General features: G+C 54.4%; 3 protein-coding genes across 3 annotated transcripts; all 3 read right to left on the reverse strand.

Annotated features, from left to right (window-relative positions):
- Positions 1-1,817: 1,817 nt before the first annotated feature.
- LBRM_06_0020 (conserved hypothetical protein) lies at positions 1,818-3,425 on the reverse strand (the record flags this gene model as incomplete). The annotated part of the gene is made up of 1 exon (XM_001561889.1): positions 1,818-3,425. One exon carries the CDS (start codon positions 3,423-3,425, stop codon positions 1,818-1,820), a length of 1,608 nt encoding a protein of 535 aa, XP_001561939.1.
- Positions 3,426-8,910: 5,485 nt separating this feature from the next.
- LBRM_06_0030 (conserved hypothetical protein) lies at positions 8,911-10,908 on the reverse strand (the record flags this gene model as incomplete). The annotated part of the gene is made up of 1 exon (XM_001561890.2): positions 8,911-10,908. The coding sequence occupies one exon, from the start codon at positions 10,906-10,908 to the stop codon at positions 8,911-8,913; it is 1,998 nt and encodes a 665-aa protein (XP_001561940.2).
- Positions 10,909-11,725: 817 nt separating this feature from the next.
- Positions 11,726-12,601, reverse strand: LBRM_06_0040 (conserved hypothetical protein; the record flags this gene model as incomplete). Its single annotated transcript, XM_001561891.1, has 1 exon — positions 11,726-12,601. The coding sequence occupies one exon, from the start codon at positions 12,599-12,601 to the stop codon at positions 11,726-11,728; it is 876 nt and encodes a 291-aa protein (XP_001561941.1).
- Positions 12,602-16,437: the final 3,836 nt, after the last annotated feature.

A 16,437-nucleotide genomic window follows, 5' to 3' on the forward strand; every position in this document is an offset into this window, starting at 1 on the left:
CTGAAAAAAAAAAAAAAAAAAAAAAAAAAAAAAAAAAAAAAAAAAAAAAAAAAAAAAAAAAAAAAAAAAAAAAAAAAAAAAAAAAAAAAAAAAAAAAAAAAAAAAAAAAAAAAAAAAAAAAAAAAAAAAAAAAAAAAAAAAAAAAAAAAAAAAAAAAAAAAAAAAAAAAAAAAAAAAAAAAAAAAAAAAAAAAAAAAAAAAAAAAAAAAAAAAAAAAAAAAAAAAAAAAAAAAAAAAAAAAAAAAAAAAAAAAAAAAAAAAAAAAAAAAAAAAAAAAAAAAAAAAAAAAAAAAAAAAAAAAAAAAAAAAAAAAAAAAAAAAAAAAAAAAAAAAAAAAAAAAAAAAAAAAAAAAAAAAAAAAAAGTGGGGGGGGGGGTAGAAGAGATGAAGGAAGAAGGAAAAGAGCAAAAGATGCCAGCAAAAGGCGAAGCAGATGGTTTCGTTTGTTTGAACGCTTTACTTTCTGTGTCAGGTCCAACATGCGCGGGTCGATGCAGGGGTGTTGAGCGTGAGGAATGGCACGGCTTCTATCCACACGCTCCTACGCACGAAGAGGAGTGCTCGATGAACGACTGCGCGGCATAGACGATGGAGGTGATAATGACGTCAGTGGAAATGACGTAAGTACAAGAGAATAAAAAGAGAAAAGGGCAAGGAGGGAGAAGACACGCGTAATCAGAGAAAACGGAACAGAGCAGCGTAGGGCAGAAACCCCACCGAGAGAAAAGCCACGGAATCAGCAAGCAGCAATCACGAACAAAGAGTGCAGAGGAGCGGGAGCAAAATCCGCTTTGGTAAGCTGGAAGGGTTGCACCACTTTTGTGTGCGCATGGGGCTATCGGTGTTGCAGTGAATCTCTCGAAGAGGAAAAAAAGGAAGAGGTATTTCTCTGGGGGAGGTGGTGTAGAGTCTACGCTCACATGCACATTGAAAGGAAGAGGAGGGGAGGGAAAGGGGGAGCATATACTGCCATTATTATTCTGCAGCCAGAGCTAAGCAGGCGCTAGCACCTCGCCGTATGCGTATGGACACTTAAGACTTCTGTACCTCATGTTCCCGTGTTTCGGTACCGACATGTCTGCATAGGCATGCAAATGTGTGCGGGGCCCGCACTTGTGTAGACCACCGCACAGCACGACCCCAGCAGATGCAACGGAAGGAGAAGAAAAGCAGATCATACGCTAGGCTGGGAGAAAGAAGAGGAAACGAAAGAAGAAAAGCTGAGCAAGAGTGAGAAACGTAGATGATTGTTGCACAGATGGCTAAGTTGCAGAGAGAAGAGCGAAGCATAACAGCGTAGCACTACAAGCGCCAAAAGGTCCCAAACAGAGTGGAATCTCGGAGCAGAACGACAAGCTAGGAAGGAGCGGGAGAATAAGACAGAAAGCGAACGTCTGGCTGATTGAGGGGAAGAAAATGAGAGGGCAGCCAGAGTCCGTGCGTATGACCCCTGATACTGTGACGAGTTTGATGAAGAAGAGGTGGGCGTGCCTCATCCCCTCCCAAAGAAAAAAAATGAACAAAACAGAGAGTGAATGGGTGCTATGAGACAGTGCCTGCGTGACCCGCCCCTCCGTGTCACTGACACCACGCGCATTGGAAGAACGCTTGAGAAAAGAAAAAAGACAGCGGCAGAGAAAACAAAGAAAGAAAATGGAGTGCCGAGTCACTACAGTAGAGATACAGACAGCACTTACTAGCACTGTCACCGTCTCTCCCCCTGTTGCACACACTTTCGTCATCTCCATCAGATGAAATCTCAGAATTGCAGGGAAGGTGGTCTGATGTAATGCGTACGACAGCACATCACTGGGTGCCTAAAAGTCAGTGCCTAGAAACACTTGATGACTAAGCCGCACGCCGCGCTCCTGGAGAGACGAGCACTCGGACTCAGAAGAATTGCTGGAGAAGCGCGTGCCGCCGATGCCGAGGTAGACAAGATGAGCGCAAGCCGCCAGCGGGGACAACGATGTCACTCCGGTGCAGACGTGTAGGTGCAACTTCGCCAGCTGAGGACACTGGGCCACCGCCTCAAGTGCGTCATCGTTGAAGGCTGTGTCACAGACGCCAACCTCCTCAAGCGACGAAAGCTTGCGAAGCGGCGTGAAGTCGCTCACAAGACGACACCCGTGGAGCAGGATGACGCGAAGGCTCAAGGCGAAGGCGCAGAGCATTGCCAGGCATGTGTCCGTCACCGGCGAGCACGAGAGGTTAAGTTCATCCAGCATCGAGAGCTGTGCGAGGGGCGAGAAGTGTTCGATGGCGGGGCAGGAGCTTAAGTTGAGGCGTTTCAGCTGGCAGCACCGCGCGATAGCCTCGATCCCGGCGTCGTCCATCCACGTGTCCCGTAAGTCAAGCACCCGCAGCGTTCGCAGGTCAGCTAGCGGCGTGAAAGTGTCGACGACGCGGCACGACGACATGTGCACTTCCTCCAGCTCTGGAAGAGCCTTGATGCGCTCCAGGTCAGAGGTGCGGAAGCGTGTTCGGGCCACGTGGAGATACGTCAGATTCTCTAGGAGAGCTAGTGGAGAGAAGTCCGTGATGTGGTTGCAGCTATTCAGTGCAAGAAAGCGCAGCTGTGAACAGCTGCGGCAGAGGTGGAGAAGCTCCGCATTGTCAAGGTGCGTGTGCGACACGTCAAGCCGAGAGAGATGGGTCAGTGCTGTCAGAGGTGCAAAACAGTCGATGCCGACGCAACCGCTTAGTGTGAGAGTATGCACGCGGTGGCAGCTCGACAGTGCCAGTACGATGTCGCTCGTCACACCGGTTCCAGCCAAGTCTACCTCCTCCAGCTCCGGCAAGTCGTGCAGGGGGAGATGTTTCACTAGATAGAAGTCGCCAACAACGAGCTTGCGCAGCTTTCGAAATACCGCGTGGAGCTCCGGTGTCATGACCATAGGTAGCTGGCGAGTGGACTGCAGCACTGTCGTGTTCTTCATGATCAGCTCGCGCAAGTGGACGAGACGAGATATGACGCCGAGGCTGGAGATGTGATTGTGGCTGTCGCAGCGGGCATTCAGGTTGAGTATTGTGACAGTGGACGCGCAGAGTGGCACGCGCGCGAGGAGATCCACTGACAGCTCCAGTGCCGAGCTCAGACAGAAGTACACGCTGCGCAGAGGGTATGGGTAGGGGTCGTCGTGGATGAGGCGACGGCTCCGCACCATCCACCACTCCGCATTCTTCACTTGCTGGGTGTCCGTTATAACAGCGACGCGCTCCATAAAGGACGGGTCCATGCTCAGCATTGGCGTCTGCGGTGAAGCAGCATGGCCATAGCAGTGCGCAGGGCAAGCGAAGGCAGCGAGCTCCCCCGCAACTCGCCCGGTAGGCGAGGCGCTTGTGAAGGCGAGGGGGACCGAGGAGGGATCGAAAAAGCCTGCGATAGAGGTCAGTCCCTCCAGGGGCAGTGCACGAATGGGCATGGGAAGGGGAGTACGCCGTTCGTCGTAGGGATGGTGTGTGTGTGTGTGGTACACGTGTCCAGTAATGAGGCACGTCTTTACGAGAGCATCCACAGGTGTGCACAAGAGACTAGTGGTGAATCAGAGAGAGAGAGAGAGGCAGACAAAATAGGGCAGATTGTGGTGGTAATGGCGTTGAGTGATTGAGAGAGGGAGTTTTAATCGAGGCTGTCGACGAAGAGCGCCCGTGAAGGTAAAAAGGAAAAAAGGTCATTACCGGATGAGTTGTGCACTCCCTCCGCTGTGCAGAAGAGAGGAAGGTCACGGGGGACCTGCCGATGTGGCGGTTAGAGCACAGGGGATAGGTAGACGAGAGAACAGCCAGCTGCTGTCCCTGTGTGCCATACCCGAGGAAGGTTCCTCCTTCAGCATGATGCACTATGACGGACAAGTGAGCAGACAGACATCTAAAACTACCGCTCGCATACACTTCTGTTGCAGCACGGCTAAATTCCTCTCGTCTAGGAGAAATCGTATGCCATCGAGTGGGGCCAGGAACCCAACAGGCTGACCTTGTGCTTTCTCGCTCCTTCCTCGGATGAGTGCTGCGCAACTGGGGCCACACGGACCTGGTTGGAGTGCATGCCTCGATCCAAGCAAACCGCGTTCAGGCTTTTGCTCGAGGGCGTCAGCAGTGGCGTCTGTCTTGTGGATAGTAGGGGGTGGTCTGGATGCATGCCAGACGATCTCAGGGAGAAAGTCTGCCAGTTTCAGGCCAAGGCCCTCTGAGACTCTGTGCTGTGACTGTATGTCATGCTTTGCACTGCTTTTCTCCCCCCCCCGCTACCCTGATGAAGTGTGGACGCCTCAGTCTGTGACATCTCAAGGGGTGCAGTGCCCCCCGCTCCCCCACTCTGTGTGCGGATGCCAGGGCTGACCTCTCTCATCTCTGCTAACGCCGAATCACCTCTGGCGGTGGCAGGGTCAGGCACCTACGACATGGGGAGGTCGGCTCGATGTGTCGCCGCGGATGTCGGCGACCAGGTCCGGGGTGGTGTGGCGTCGGAGCGACCCACGGCAGTGAGAGCATGCCTGTACAGATCCATATAATGGGGAGAGTCGTGACTCGAGCCTCTCTCGCCAGGCCCTCGCTGCCTGCTGGTGCAGGAGACCTGGGCCACCCGGAGAAACGTACCACGCGGGGAGCGGCATGGCGGGTGCGGCCGCGAGGCGACCTGTGAGGCGGGTGGGTGGGCAGGGTCTGAGGCAGAGGTCGTACCCCGATGATCGAGCCGGCGTATTGCTGAACGACGTGCCTACGGCTGCTTCGCACAACGTGATTGGGTGCTCGACAGGTCCGTGTCGAGCGAAGTTGAGCTCAGGCTGCATCGAAGACTAGGTTCGTCGAAGCATAGGTGTGGGGGTACTTAATCATCGGCGTGATGCATAGTGAGGTAGTCCGAGCCTGATCATGACTGCAAGTATCTTCGCCACTCCGTCAGCGCCGTCCTACCCCCAGACACCAAGAGTTCGCAGCCGTACCTGAGGCCATACTGCAGGCTCTTGGCTGTCCCGTGGAGTGAGTAGTACAGCGTGACATCACGGCGAGGTGACCGGGATCATCAGGGGCCTCGAGCAGGATGTATACGTCTTTGTGTATATGCGTCATGGTGATGCGAATGAGGGAGAAGTCCATGCGCAGAGAGAGAATGGAAAATGCAAGTCGTGTAGTAGATGGAGGGTGAGGGAAGAGGCGATCCTTGCGTGCCTGCGGAACTTGTAACAGTGCGGAGACGATACCAGCGAAGTGCACCGAGAAGCACGAACAGTGCGACTGTGGTGGACACCCGTTGGGCGCTATACGCACGAGGTTCGCGCGCAAACGTTGCTGTCGATGATGACCAGCAGAGGCAAAAGACGCGGTGGTGGTGTAAGGCAGAGCTGTTCTTACCCAAAAGCACGCGATGCAAGGGAGAGTGAGACGAGAGACAGAAGAGACGTGCTCCACCGCCTCCCTCGCCTTCTCGCCTCATACGGCATACCCCTTTTGTGTTTGCAGGCGACCAAGCACGCAGAGAGTATTCTCGATGAGTCAAACAACTGTGCCGCGTTTTGTTCTTTCCGGAGACTTTTCGGTGCTTTGTTTTTTGGAGGAAACGGGATTAGAAGACACCAACAATAGAGAGAAAAGAAGAAGCGATAAGAAAGAAAAAGGAAAGCACAGCTCGGAGAAGCGCACCCACACACGAATACACACACAAGTGCACGCGCAGAAAGAGAGAGAGCTTGAGATGAACGAGGAAGGAAAACGGCGAAGAGCGACGACACGCAGAGGCCCGACAAACCAGAAAAGGGAGATAATCTGAGTCGGGCATCAGCACCGCGAGTCAGTGTGAAGGATCGCCGTCGCCAAATATGTATTAAGCATCTCAGCTATGCGCCTGTCTATCCGCTTGCCTCCTCATTCTTTGGGGAACGGTTGGTGTCTGCGTTGTGGTGCGCCTGCTGCAGCGCAGGGATTTTTTTCTTTCTTATTCCTCCACTTTTTGTTTTGCAGCCGTTCGCTCTCATCTGATGCCCGTGTCCTCTGGCAAGCAAAGTTGACAAGAGAAACGGGGCGGAAATGAAAAACAATCAACGACACAGCCCTCCCCACACACAACAAAATAAGACCAACAACGGCGCTGCGCACTGATGTGCACACGCGTCTGCACCCTCAGCACTTCGCCATGATGGAGAAGGGAAAAGAGAAAAGCGACACAGCAAAACAAAATAAAAAGGGAAGTAGACAAAGCACGAACCGACGGACTCACAACACAATCAAAAAAAAAAATGGGGGAATCTGCGAGAAGCAGAAAGGGAGGGCGATGGAGATGGCGCCCGCACAGGCAAAGACAAAGACAGAGAGGGAGAGGAGGAGACAAGGCAAAAGGAGTAACCGCAAAAAACTGACTGAGGCGGAGAGAGAGAGGAAGAGGCGGTACTACGACGAAGGAAGACATGAGAGCGCAATTTTATGCGTGTTTGTATAGCGTGTCTTTCCGTTTCGTTGTCGTTGCCTCTTTCATTTTTGTGCTTTGCTCGTGGCGCTTGGGCATTTTTGTCGTGTGTGTGTGTGTCGTTGTGCGCTTCCTCTTTTCTTTTTGCTCTGGATAATCGACCTTTTCATGGGAGTAACAGCAAAAGGGGAAGATGAAGAAAATGAACTGAAAGGCATGGGGGAGGAAAGAGAAAGAAGAAAAGAACAGCGATATGCGAGACGCTCACAATTGTCATTGTTTTCTCAGTTTTTTTCTTTTCGGCGAGCGCACAAGCCGTCCAAAGTCCCCAACACAGCCAAGTGGAAGAGCGACTAAGAGGCGGCGTAATGACAGCGAGAAGAAAGAAGGACAGGGAAGAAAAAGAGCCGCGGCCCGGTGGATAGAACATAACTGCAGTATGAAGAAATGAAGGACTAAAAGGCAAAACCATAGCAACAGCAACAACAAAGAGGAAAGTGGAGAAATCGGGAAAGGGGCATTGTTGCCCGATTTATTCTTCCTCGGTAGTGGGGGGAGGGGAAGGGGGTGAAATGTGTGTGCGCATGGGTTCGTAGGCATAGGAGGGAGAGAAAACTGTGAAATCGGCTATCGGTGTGAGAGACGCAAGCTCACCCTTGAAGGGCATACGCAGCGTGCACTGGCGTGTACACGCACGCACGTCAAGCGCACACACTCACATACAATATTGAGAACACTGGCATACCCGGCAGCATACAAAAGCACGTCCACTCACAAACTGCGCTCACTGACTCACACTACGTATACGCGCGTGCCCGTATCCCGAGGTTGGTGGTTCGTAGGTGCGCCGCCCATCAGCAATGCAATGCATAAAAGCAAGGAAAAGGACAAGAGAGGAGTGAAACGTGGAAGAAAGGGAGCACACTCATGCACGGAGGAAGTGCACACAAGCGTGAGCGACAGCGACAACAAAACGAACAAACGCCTCTACAAATAAAGAAAAGGGTCGCTCTCGTCGGCGTTAGAGAGAGAAGACGAGGTCTGGAGAGGAGAGCAAGTGCGAACAATATAGTAAAGAAAGTCCCAAAACAAAACTAACCACAGCGACGCCGGCACATCACACAGGCACGCGCGTCTGTGGAGCGAGGAGGACAAGCAAGAAAAAAACAACGCGGCGCTAAAAGAGAGCGAACGAAGGGAAGAAGCGGGAATTGTCGACAGTAAAGCGGCAGAAGAAAAGAGAGACGAGCAAAAAAAAAGAGAGAGGGAAAGACGAGCGGGTGGACGAGGAGACGAAGAGGGGGGGCGAGAGGGAGGGGGGCGAGAGGGAGGGGGGGCGAGAGTGCACGATTCCCAAGGGGAATGCCAGCAGCAAAGAAAAAAAAGAGAAAAACGATCGAGAACAGCAGGCCGACGGCGAATGCCTGCACGTTGCCCTCCCGCCTCCGTCGTCGTGGTAAGGTACACGTGTGCGGTCATCTTTCCCCTCTCTTTTTCCGCTGTCGAGAATTTGTCAGCAATGTGGATGAAGAAATGCAGAGAACAGACCCATACCACTGAGAGCGTGATAGGGAGAGAGAGAGAAAATTGCAAGAAAATGATAAGAAACATAGAAAGCAAATCAAGAACGAGTCATGGAAGGAAAACCTCTGTGCTGACACCACCAGCCACACACAGAGAAAGAGACGAAGACATGCAGAAGCAAGCGCACACCAACAGAGAGAGAGAGAAAGCCGTACAGGAAAGCAGCAATGATGAAAAAGAGGGGAAGGGGGGAAACCAAAAAAAGAGCGGAGGCGGAGTTAAAATGACTGAACGTGTATGCGCGACTCTGTCCATTCGCTGATCCCCCTTTTTTTGATTTTCCTTTCGCTGCTGGCATCACTTAAGAGACAGAAGAGCACGCGCAAACGAGAAAAATGTGGCGAGACGGAGGGAAGGAGGGTGATAAGCATTGAGGGGGTGAATACTGAAGTCACGAGGCGGAGAAGCGAGGACCAAGGGGCCATTAGCCCGGAACAGAAGGAAGAGCAGCAGTGAACGGAAGAAAGAGCACTGCCGTATGCTACCCCGTGGTAGCAGTCACTGTGCAGCGAGCAAGACGTAGAGATACGGGAAAAACAAAGGGCAACCGACAGTCGTGCTCACACGCGCGTGCACCAATGTAATCAGGCAACGATGAAGTGAATGACGAGAAAAGAGAAACGTAAAGGAAAGAAAAACTGGAGTGGCCTTGGGTGGTCGGTGGAAGGAGGAGAGCGACGCATATGAGCGCTCTTTGGGTCGCCAGATGTACCTCAACCCCGCGTGCTGCGTAAGAGAAAATACCTGCTGTCCGTGTGCGTATTTGCGTACATGGCTGCTGCTGAGCAGGAGAATGATGTACAAGTATGATGCCCGTGCTATTCTATCATGTGCCCTCCACCCACACCTCTTTCTCAGCTACGGTGGACGTGTGTCCCTCCCACCAGTGTTCGCACCCCCAGAGTTTGCGCTGGTACCCAACCTTAATTGTATTTGATCGTCCACACCTTGACCTTGTCATCAAGGGAGGAGGTGAGCAGCTTGTTGTTCTTGATGTCCATGTGGTAGACAGTGCTGAGGTGGCCCATGATGGTTTCTACGTGCTCACCATCACATGTACGCCACACCATGACGCTCCAGTCGCGGGAGCAGGAGAAGATGTATTTGTCGTCCTCCGAAAAGATGGCGTGGTGCACCGACGTCTTGTGCCCGTCCATCGAGCGCAGGCGCGAGCCGGTTGCCGTATCCCAGAGGATAAGCTCGTAGTCCATGCTGCCGCTGACAATGTACTTGTCGTTGTGGGAGAAGACGACCGACCACACGGTACCGATGTGGCCGACCAGCGTCTTGAGATCCCTGCCTGAACCCCAGTCCCAGACCTTGATGGTGCGATCATCGCTGCCAGACACGACGTACTTGCCATTATCGGTGTTACTGAAGGCGCACGAAAAAACGGCGAGGCTGTGGCCCTTCAGCGTCGCCAGCTTTGACTGCGACTCGGCATTCCACACGCGTACCGTGTTGTCGCAGGAGCCAGACACGATGTAGTCGCCGCTAGGGTTGTACTTGACGCAGTACACCTTGTCTTCGTGCCCTTTGAATGTGGCAACCTTGTTGCACGATGACGTGCTCCACAGTTTGATAGTGCGGTCATCAGAGGAGGAAACGACGCGGTTGCCCTTTGGGGAGAAGTCGCAGGACAGCACGAAGCCGTTGTGCCCGCCCTTCATCAACGTGCAGCCGCCAGTGCGCACGTTCCATAGGCGGACGGTGCGGTCGCGGCTTGCCGTGAGGAACATGTCGCCCCTGGGTGAGAAGCAGCAGCAGTAAACGGCAAGGGTGTGGCCGGTGTAGGTGCGGTCCTCCGTGACGGTGAGCTCGCCGTTCGAGTACACCTTTGCCTGGGTCGCCACAACCTGCGCGCCGTAGGCACTCTGCAGGCGGGCGTCCTGCAACTGATCATCCCCATCCTTTGCGGCGTCTTCAGGGTTAGTGCAAATCAGGCGCTCCTTCTTCGCGTCTCCCTCGACAACTTTTTCGAAGTACAGGTTCAGCACGTCGTCGTCGTCCACCTCTAAGACGTCGTCACCGTCGCAGAAGGATAACAACATATGATGGCCAAACTTCTTATCGACAATAGAAGAAAACTCCGAAAAAGACATGCCTAGCGTGGCGGAGATGAGCTTCGTAGCGTTGGTAGTCCCCTCCTGCAGATACACCGTAACCTTGCCCGACTTGCGCGCTGTCCCTATCCTCTCGGGACTTTCGGCCCCGTCGTTGCGCCCTCTGGAATCGTTAGGGAATAAGGAGCCCGCATCCACCGTCGGCTGCCCCAACACCTGGCGAATAAAGTCGTTCAGGTCGTTGCGCTCCTTATCGGACATGCCAACTAAGTCTTCGACGGCAGCGTGGTTTGCATTCCCGCTGCCCGACTCGCCCGCACCTGACTTCGATTGGCCCTTCGCTTTTCTCCTCTCCTTGAGCATCTCCACCAAGCGCCAGATTTCGTCGTCCGAGGCCGTCTCGTCGGGCAGGTTCGTACGGAACGTCTCCACCGCAATCGGTTGAGTGACATCAGGCTGCTTGGAGAGGAGTTGCAGCACGGCACTACGCTTGCCGCTGGGCACACCTTGGTAGGAAAGCTGCTTTCCGCAGTAGGTTAGTATGATCTTCTGCGGCTTCTCTTCGGTGGAAGCCGCCGGCGCAGAGGCGGGGGCGGCTGCTTCAGCCGAGCTGCTGCCGCCCTTCGAACGTTCCTTCTTCTCGCGCGCCATCTTCGCTTCCTTAAACATCGACATCACCTGCTCGTCGGAAAAGTCATTGTGGTTGTCAATGTTTTCGCGGAAGGTGGCCACAACGGCACTCTCGGAAACAGCCATCTTGATCAGGATGTCCATCAAGTCCCTTGGTCGACGCTCGGGGTGGCCTTCGTAGGAGACGGACTTCCCCTTGACCTTGACAGTAATCTTCTGCTTGGCCATGGTTGCTGCTGGGATTGCGGAACGAGAAAAAGAACAGGAGAGGGGGTGGGCAGCTTAAGAAGCGAAGGGGCTACAAGCGAGTATGCGGAGATGAGGATTGCCTCCGTATCTCTGTGTCACACTACGTATGTATGAGGGAGGGGGGACTGAGAGGAGAGGAAGCACAATAGTGGAAAGCAGAAACAGTGGTGAATGAAAGAGAGCGCTGAGCACGCCAAACGTGCCAAATAAGAAGCTAAAGGGTGTTGTAGGCTGCACGGCAGTGAGAGGCTCGAGAGACAGGGCAGCGAGGGAGAGAGTAGCGGAGGTGGCCCACACAGACGAGAACGAGAGCGAGAAGAAAGGAGAAGTAATGAAGTAGTGGGAATAGGGAAAGTAGCACGTGAGGCAGGGGTCTACAGAGAGAGACACGCACAGACAGACATGTCAACAGAGCACAGGGAGGTCAAGGAGAATGGGACCGAAAGGAGAAGTAGAAAAGGGGAAAGAGGGAAAAACAGGCACATGTGCTGCTCGCTCCTCACGGCATTGCGGCTGCGCAGTGCGTCCATGACGCACTGGTGTGTGTGCGTCAGTCTCTCGTTCGTTTTCTTCGGCTTTCGAGCTCGTACGATCAGTAAAGAGGGCAGGCACACGCACATGCGCACGCCTAGACACCAACCAGCCATCGTGATCATCATCCAACAGCCAACTCGGGAAACCACAGGATAGAAAGAAAGTCAGCGCTGCGACGACGAGGGAAGAAAGGGCCACGTGCTCAAGACCACACCACGCAGGATCGAAGAATGAGCGAAAGACAAGGACGCCGCCGCTCGGGTTAAACCTCGAAGGTGCCGTCGGCGCTAATGTCGAGGAGAGCCTTGAGCAGCTCTGCACTCTTGAAGCTGTCGCTGTATTGCAGCAGCTCGTGCCGGGTCACCCACGCGTGATCTTTCAGCTTGGGCTCGTAGGAGGCAAACTGCGGACGGCCGGCGAGGTACACTGCAGAGTAGATGAATAGCCGCGTGTTGTCATCCTTGAGGAACACAGTCGCCTGCGGCGCGTTCGACCAGACGTAGCAGTCCAACCCCTCGAGGTTCTGGGTGGAGATGGCGCGATCGGCCGTCATGCGGAGCGACTCACCGTCCCTGCGCGCCGTGTGGGGAATGGTCCACTTCCCCGCTGCCTCCTCCTGGACGATGAGGTACAGAAAGTCGTCCAGCTTGCGGTGCAGCGTGTGGCGCGGAGGCGGTGCGTCGCCCAAGCCGCTCGGCTTCCACATGTCCGCAGCTGTCACACGTTTCTCTGGGGTGTAGCGCTGCATCACCAGCTTCATGGCATCCTGGTAGTGCTCCAACCCAAAGAAGTTGCCTTTGATCTGATTGGGGTCAGTGCGGCCGAGAACGTCCATTGTCTGCCCGCGACTCGCGAAGAAGGTTGTTGCTGACTCTGCAGACTCGTGCCGGCTGTACCGTTGCTGTTCGCGCTCAAGAAGGTAGCCCATCTCTACTTCGAGGGGGTGCAGCGAGTGCTTCACAACTTGATGGCGGTGAATGTAATAGCCAACGTGAATGCGCTGCGCCGTAGGCCTGTCATTGACGTGTGCCTGTGGAATGAGGGGAGTGCGATGCTGCGAGTGGAAGGTGCGGGACGATGAAAGCACGAAGGACGTTGTTGCCGCGACCAGCGGACGGCCTGGTCTGAAGTAGCGCATCCCCCTTGTCAGGGTGGCCTCTTCTCTAGCTATGTCCGTGTGGGCGCGCAGGACTATGGTGAAGCATAAGGCGGCGTCGACACTGCGCAGAAATTGGTGCGGTGCCGCCGGAGAGTGCGGTGGGAGGGGTGACAGCAAGGTGTGGGTGGAGCCATGGCCACAACTCGGAAAGGATGCACGAAAGAGAAAGTCGCGCAGGGGAGGGGCATTGGTGTCAATGGCATCGAGTGCCGTGATGTTGGAGGTGAGAAAAACGAAGGAAGGTGATCGCTGGGCCTTGAAGCGCACGCACGCACCGAGAAACAGACTTGAAGATCGAGGGCGCTGGAGAGGTTGTTTTGCTTCCTTCGTTCTTGGCAGCGTCCTTGAGGGGAAAAGGGCAGAAGGAGAGGGGGCAGTCACACATAATGCAAGTGCAACACCGCGCAGGTGTACGTGCGAGTGAAGGAGAGCTCCGCAGAGCAAGAGACGATAGAGTGTCAGCTTCTATCGGTGTGCACGGCAGCTGAAGAAGTATGGGTACCGTGATCAAACCCCTCCGCCTTGTGAGCACCGTGAGAAGCAATCGTTAAGCGGCTGACACGCCCTTCGAGATCGGTGAGGCACTACAGCACGTCGTCGAGAGTGCCACCTACGTGGCTGGCTGTCACGAAGAGCTGTCATTGGAGGGCGTAGGAGAGTTCAATGATGACTGTGCCGAGGATGGCGATTGCAGAGGGCTTGGGGACTGCAGCGACATCTAACAGCCATCGCTCTCCGCTGGCCCTTTTACGCCGAGTTCGGAAAAAGGGGGAGAGCGGGCGGGAGCGGGCGGGAGCGGGCGGGAGCGGGCGGGAGCGGAGAGCGATGCGAGCCGCCGCTACGACAATGTACACCTTTGACGTCCGTGCAAGTCACTTCAGGGGGTGCGCGTACTGTGGTGAGAGCAGCGCCCCACTAAGACCACGACAGTGGAAGCTGGCGTGGAGAGCTGTTGCTAGGTTCGAGAACTATGCCTCCTGCGTTAGTAGCGGCGCTGAAGTGACAGCGACGGTGTCGCGGATCCCCAGAAGTCTCGCATTGGCCACTAAGCACAGCGCCACCACAAACGCATGCCCGACTCGCAGCTTCAGTCGTGGGACACCAGAGTCCGCTCAACAAGCAAGTGAGGGGTCGTGCGGCGACGCCAGAGACTCCGGCATTGCAGTCTCGGCCATCTTCATGCCGCCCCCCCTCCACGAACACATTAAGTATACGCGTCCCAGTAGCGCATCGCTGTCGCCTCAGCTGCACATTATCGAGCACGGCGTCTCAGTGCTCAGGGAGGAGATGAGTGCAAGGGGGAAAGAGCGAGAGGAGAGAGAGAGAGACGCACTTACAACGAAATGAGAGAAGGCGCGGTGGTGACAAAAGTCGAGGCCGTCTTGGGCGTGTGTGTGTGCGTGTGTGCGTGTGGTCACCACTCTCCTCGGAGTCGCGGCGCGAGGTGGAAAGAGCTGACAATAAGGCGTACTCTCATCCTGAGCGCAGAGGCGAACAAAGAAGAATCCTGGAGAGAAGAGTGGGCAGTGGGGGGAGTAGAACGGAGTCCCGTGAAGTCACCCTGCGGGTCCGCTCAGAGGCAGTCTGTGTGAGCACTAACTACACAATGAAAGGATGCGCCGGTCGAGATGGGCCTAGCGGCACGTGGGGCGTTGAGCGGTGAGCTCCTGATCGTGGAAAGAGAGTCAAGCGTCTTCTCACCACCACTTTCTTTTTCGCCTTTCCCTACGCGCGTATCACCTCTTCGCGAATGCCACGAGACACCTCGTATTGGGCTCTACTTAGAGTAGCCACCAACGACACCACCGTAGCGATGTCTCTCTCTCCTGCAGGCACGTCATATTGTGGGTGGGTGGGTGGCCTTCTCTGTTCGCAATGTTTGATTCGTGCCTCGCATTGCTGTTGACCTTAATACACTGATTTCCGCCGCTCATCAATGGTTGCCCCTCAGTGAGACACCTCAGTGAGTACGCCAACAGTGTCTGCCGCGATCGCAGTCTCTCCTGTGGTGTGTGCATGTGCGTCTGTGGTTGCCTGAATAGATGAGCAGTGCAGAAGGAAGGACACCGCCGTCACGGTCCTCCCCCACACGCCAGGCTTTCGATAGAGATAAAAGAAAAACTACACGCACTTCTATCGACCCTCCCGTCACCTTCAGCGCATCGTAACCGCAGCGTACTTGCGCGGGTGGGGGAAAGGAGCGGAGATTCTAAACCCTCCCTGTCTGTGTTGGTGTCGGTGCACTCAGTTCCCCCTAGCCCTCTCCTTCAAAGCCCATACACGTACACCTACTTGACATTGCACTCTTACCACGTGGAGGCTCTTCGGAGACGGAGAGATTCAAGTACAGCAGAGAGGTGAAGAGGCCATCAAGACACACGACGAGAACGGACAGCACACGCAAAGAAGAGTGCCCAGAGAAAGTCTGGACATGGGGGATGCTGATACGTGGGAGGAGGCTGCGAATGAGCAACACAAGAGTGAAAACAATGCGGTGCACAACTCAGCGCCGGCTGAAGAAGAAAGCAAGAAAAAGGGGGGCGAAAGGGAGACCGTCCAAAAGGAGACGAACAGAGGAAAGAGCCAACCTGCTCAAACGCACGTACAAGTACACCGACACACGCGTGCGCGCGCACCGTCACGATCCCCGCCGCCCTCCGTTAGCGTGTGTCCGCCTGGGTGTTTGCACACCGACAAGACGTTACATGTGCACACACACGCACTGCCAGATGCCTCCGTCTCCGTCTGAAAAAATGACTCACGTCCTCAACATCAGCAACAACGAGAGAAGGTCTCGGCTGTAGCCCATTACGCAGAACGAACCTGACAAACAAGCGAGAAGCAACATGAGAAGGCGCTCCTGCAGCTACGACCCGAAAACGCGTGTGTGGTGTGCACAAACATGTCGATGCATCGTTGCTGTTTCGCTACCTCTTCTCCACGCACGCACACACACGTGAGACAACTATACTTCAACTCGACATTCACCAAATGAGTTTTCTCATCGCCGGTGGTAATCGAAATGGCGTTGACAACTTTCTTACACGCCCCACAGCCCACCCCTTCCCCCTTCACGCGCAGGGGTGATATGGCGGACGTCGAGGGCCAGCCGCCATCGTACGTCGGGAGCGGTTATGTACATGGCACCACAAACATTTCCTATTAACCCTCTGCGTGTCTTCTCTCTCTACCTCTCCTCTCGTCGTCTCCATAACTACATCGCTAGAAAATCCTCGGGCAAGGGAGGAGAGAGCAAAGCGTCAGTATGTTCCCCAGCGCGCTCGTGAGAGGCAAACGGGGATGGAAGAGAAAAATGCGAGGTGCACAAATGCCGAGCAGTAGCGATGTAGCAGCACGCGGCAAAGAGAAAAGTATCGGCAACGACGCCTCCTTCCAGCGTGGCCCACAGATGCTCTCGGCAACGCTGTGAACGACACGCACAGGCATTGCATCCCCCCCGTGCGTACCTAAAAGGCGTCCGATAAGAAAAGAAAGTCGGCAGGCACGCCCCGGACCGCGAGTGATGCGCCCCTTCATGAGAAGGAGAGCGAAGAGAAAACTGAGATATACACCAGCAAGGAAAGAGAGGGCAACACACACACACACACAACGGGGTAGCAAAACAAAACCCTCTCATACGTGAAGAGTTCTACATCCGTGCATGGGGACAGGGTGAACAGAGATGCCAACACACACTGTGGAACACCAATCATGTACACGTGACACTGACGTCTCGCTAACGGCGCCGCCAGCGCTGAGGCTTTCAGTGTGGATGAACTACGACTTTGCCAAGGAGAAAAGGGAAAAACAGAAAG

Source organism: Leishmania braziliensis, chromosome 6, assembly GCF_000002845.2.
Source record: "Leishmania braziliensis MHOM/BR/75/M2904 complete genome, chromosome 6".
In the NCBI taxonomy this organism is placed as follows: Eukaryota; Euglenozoa; class Kinetoplastea; order Trypanosomatida; family Trypanosomatidae; genus Leishmania; species Leishmania braziliensis.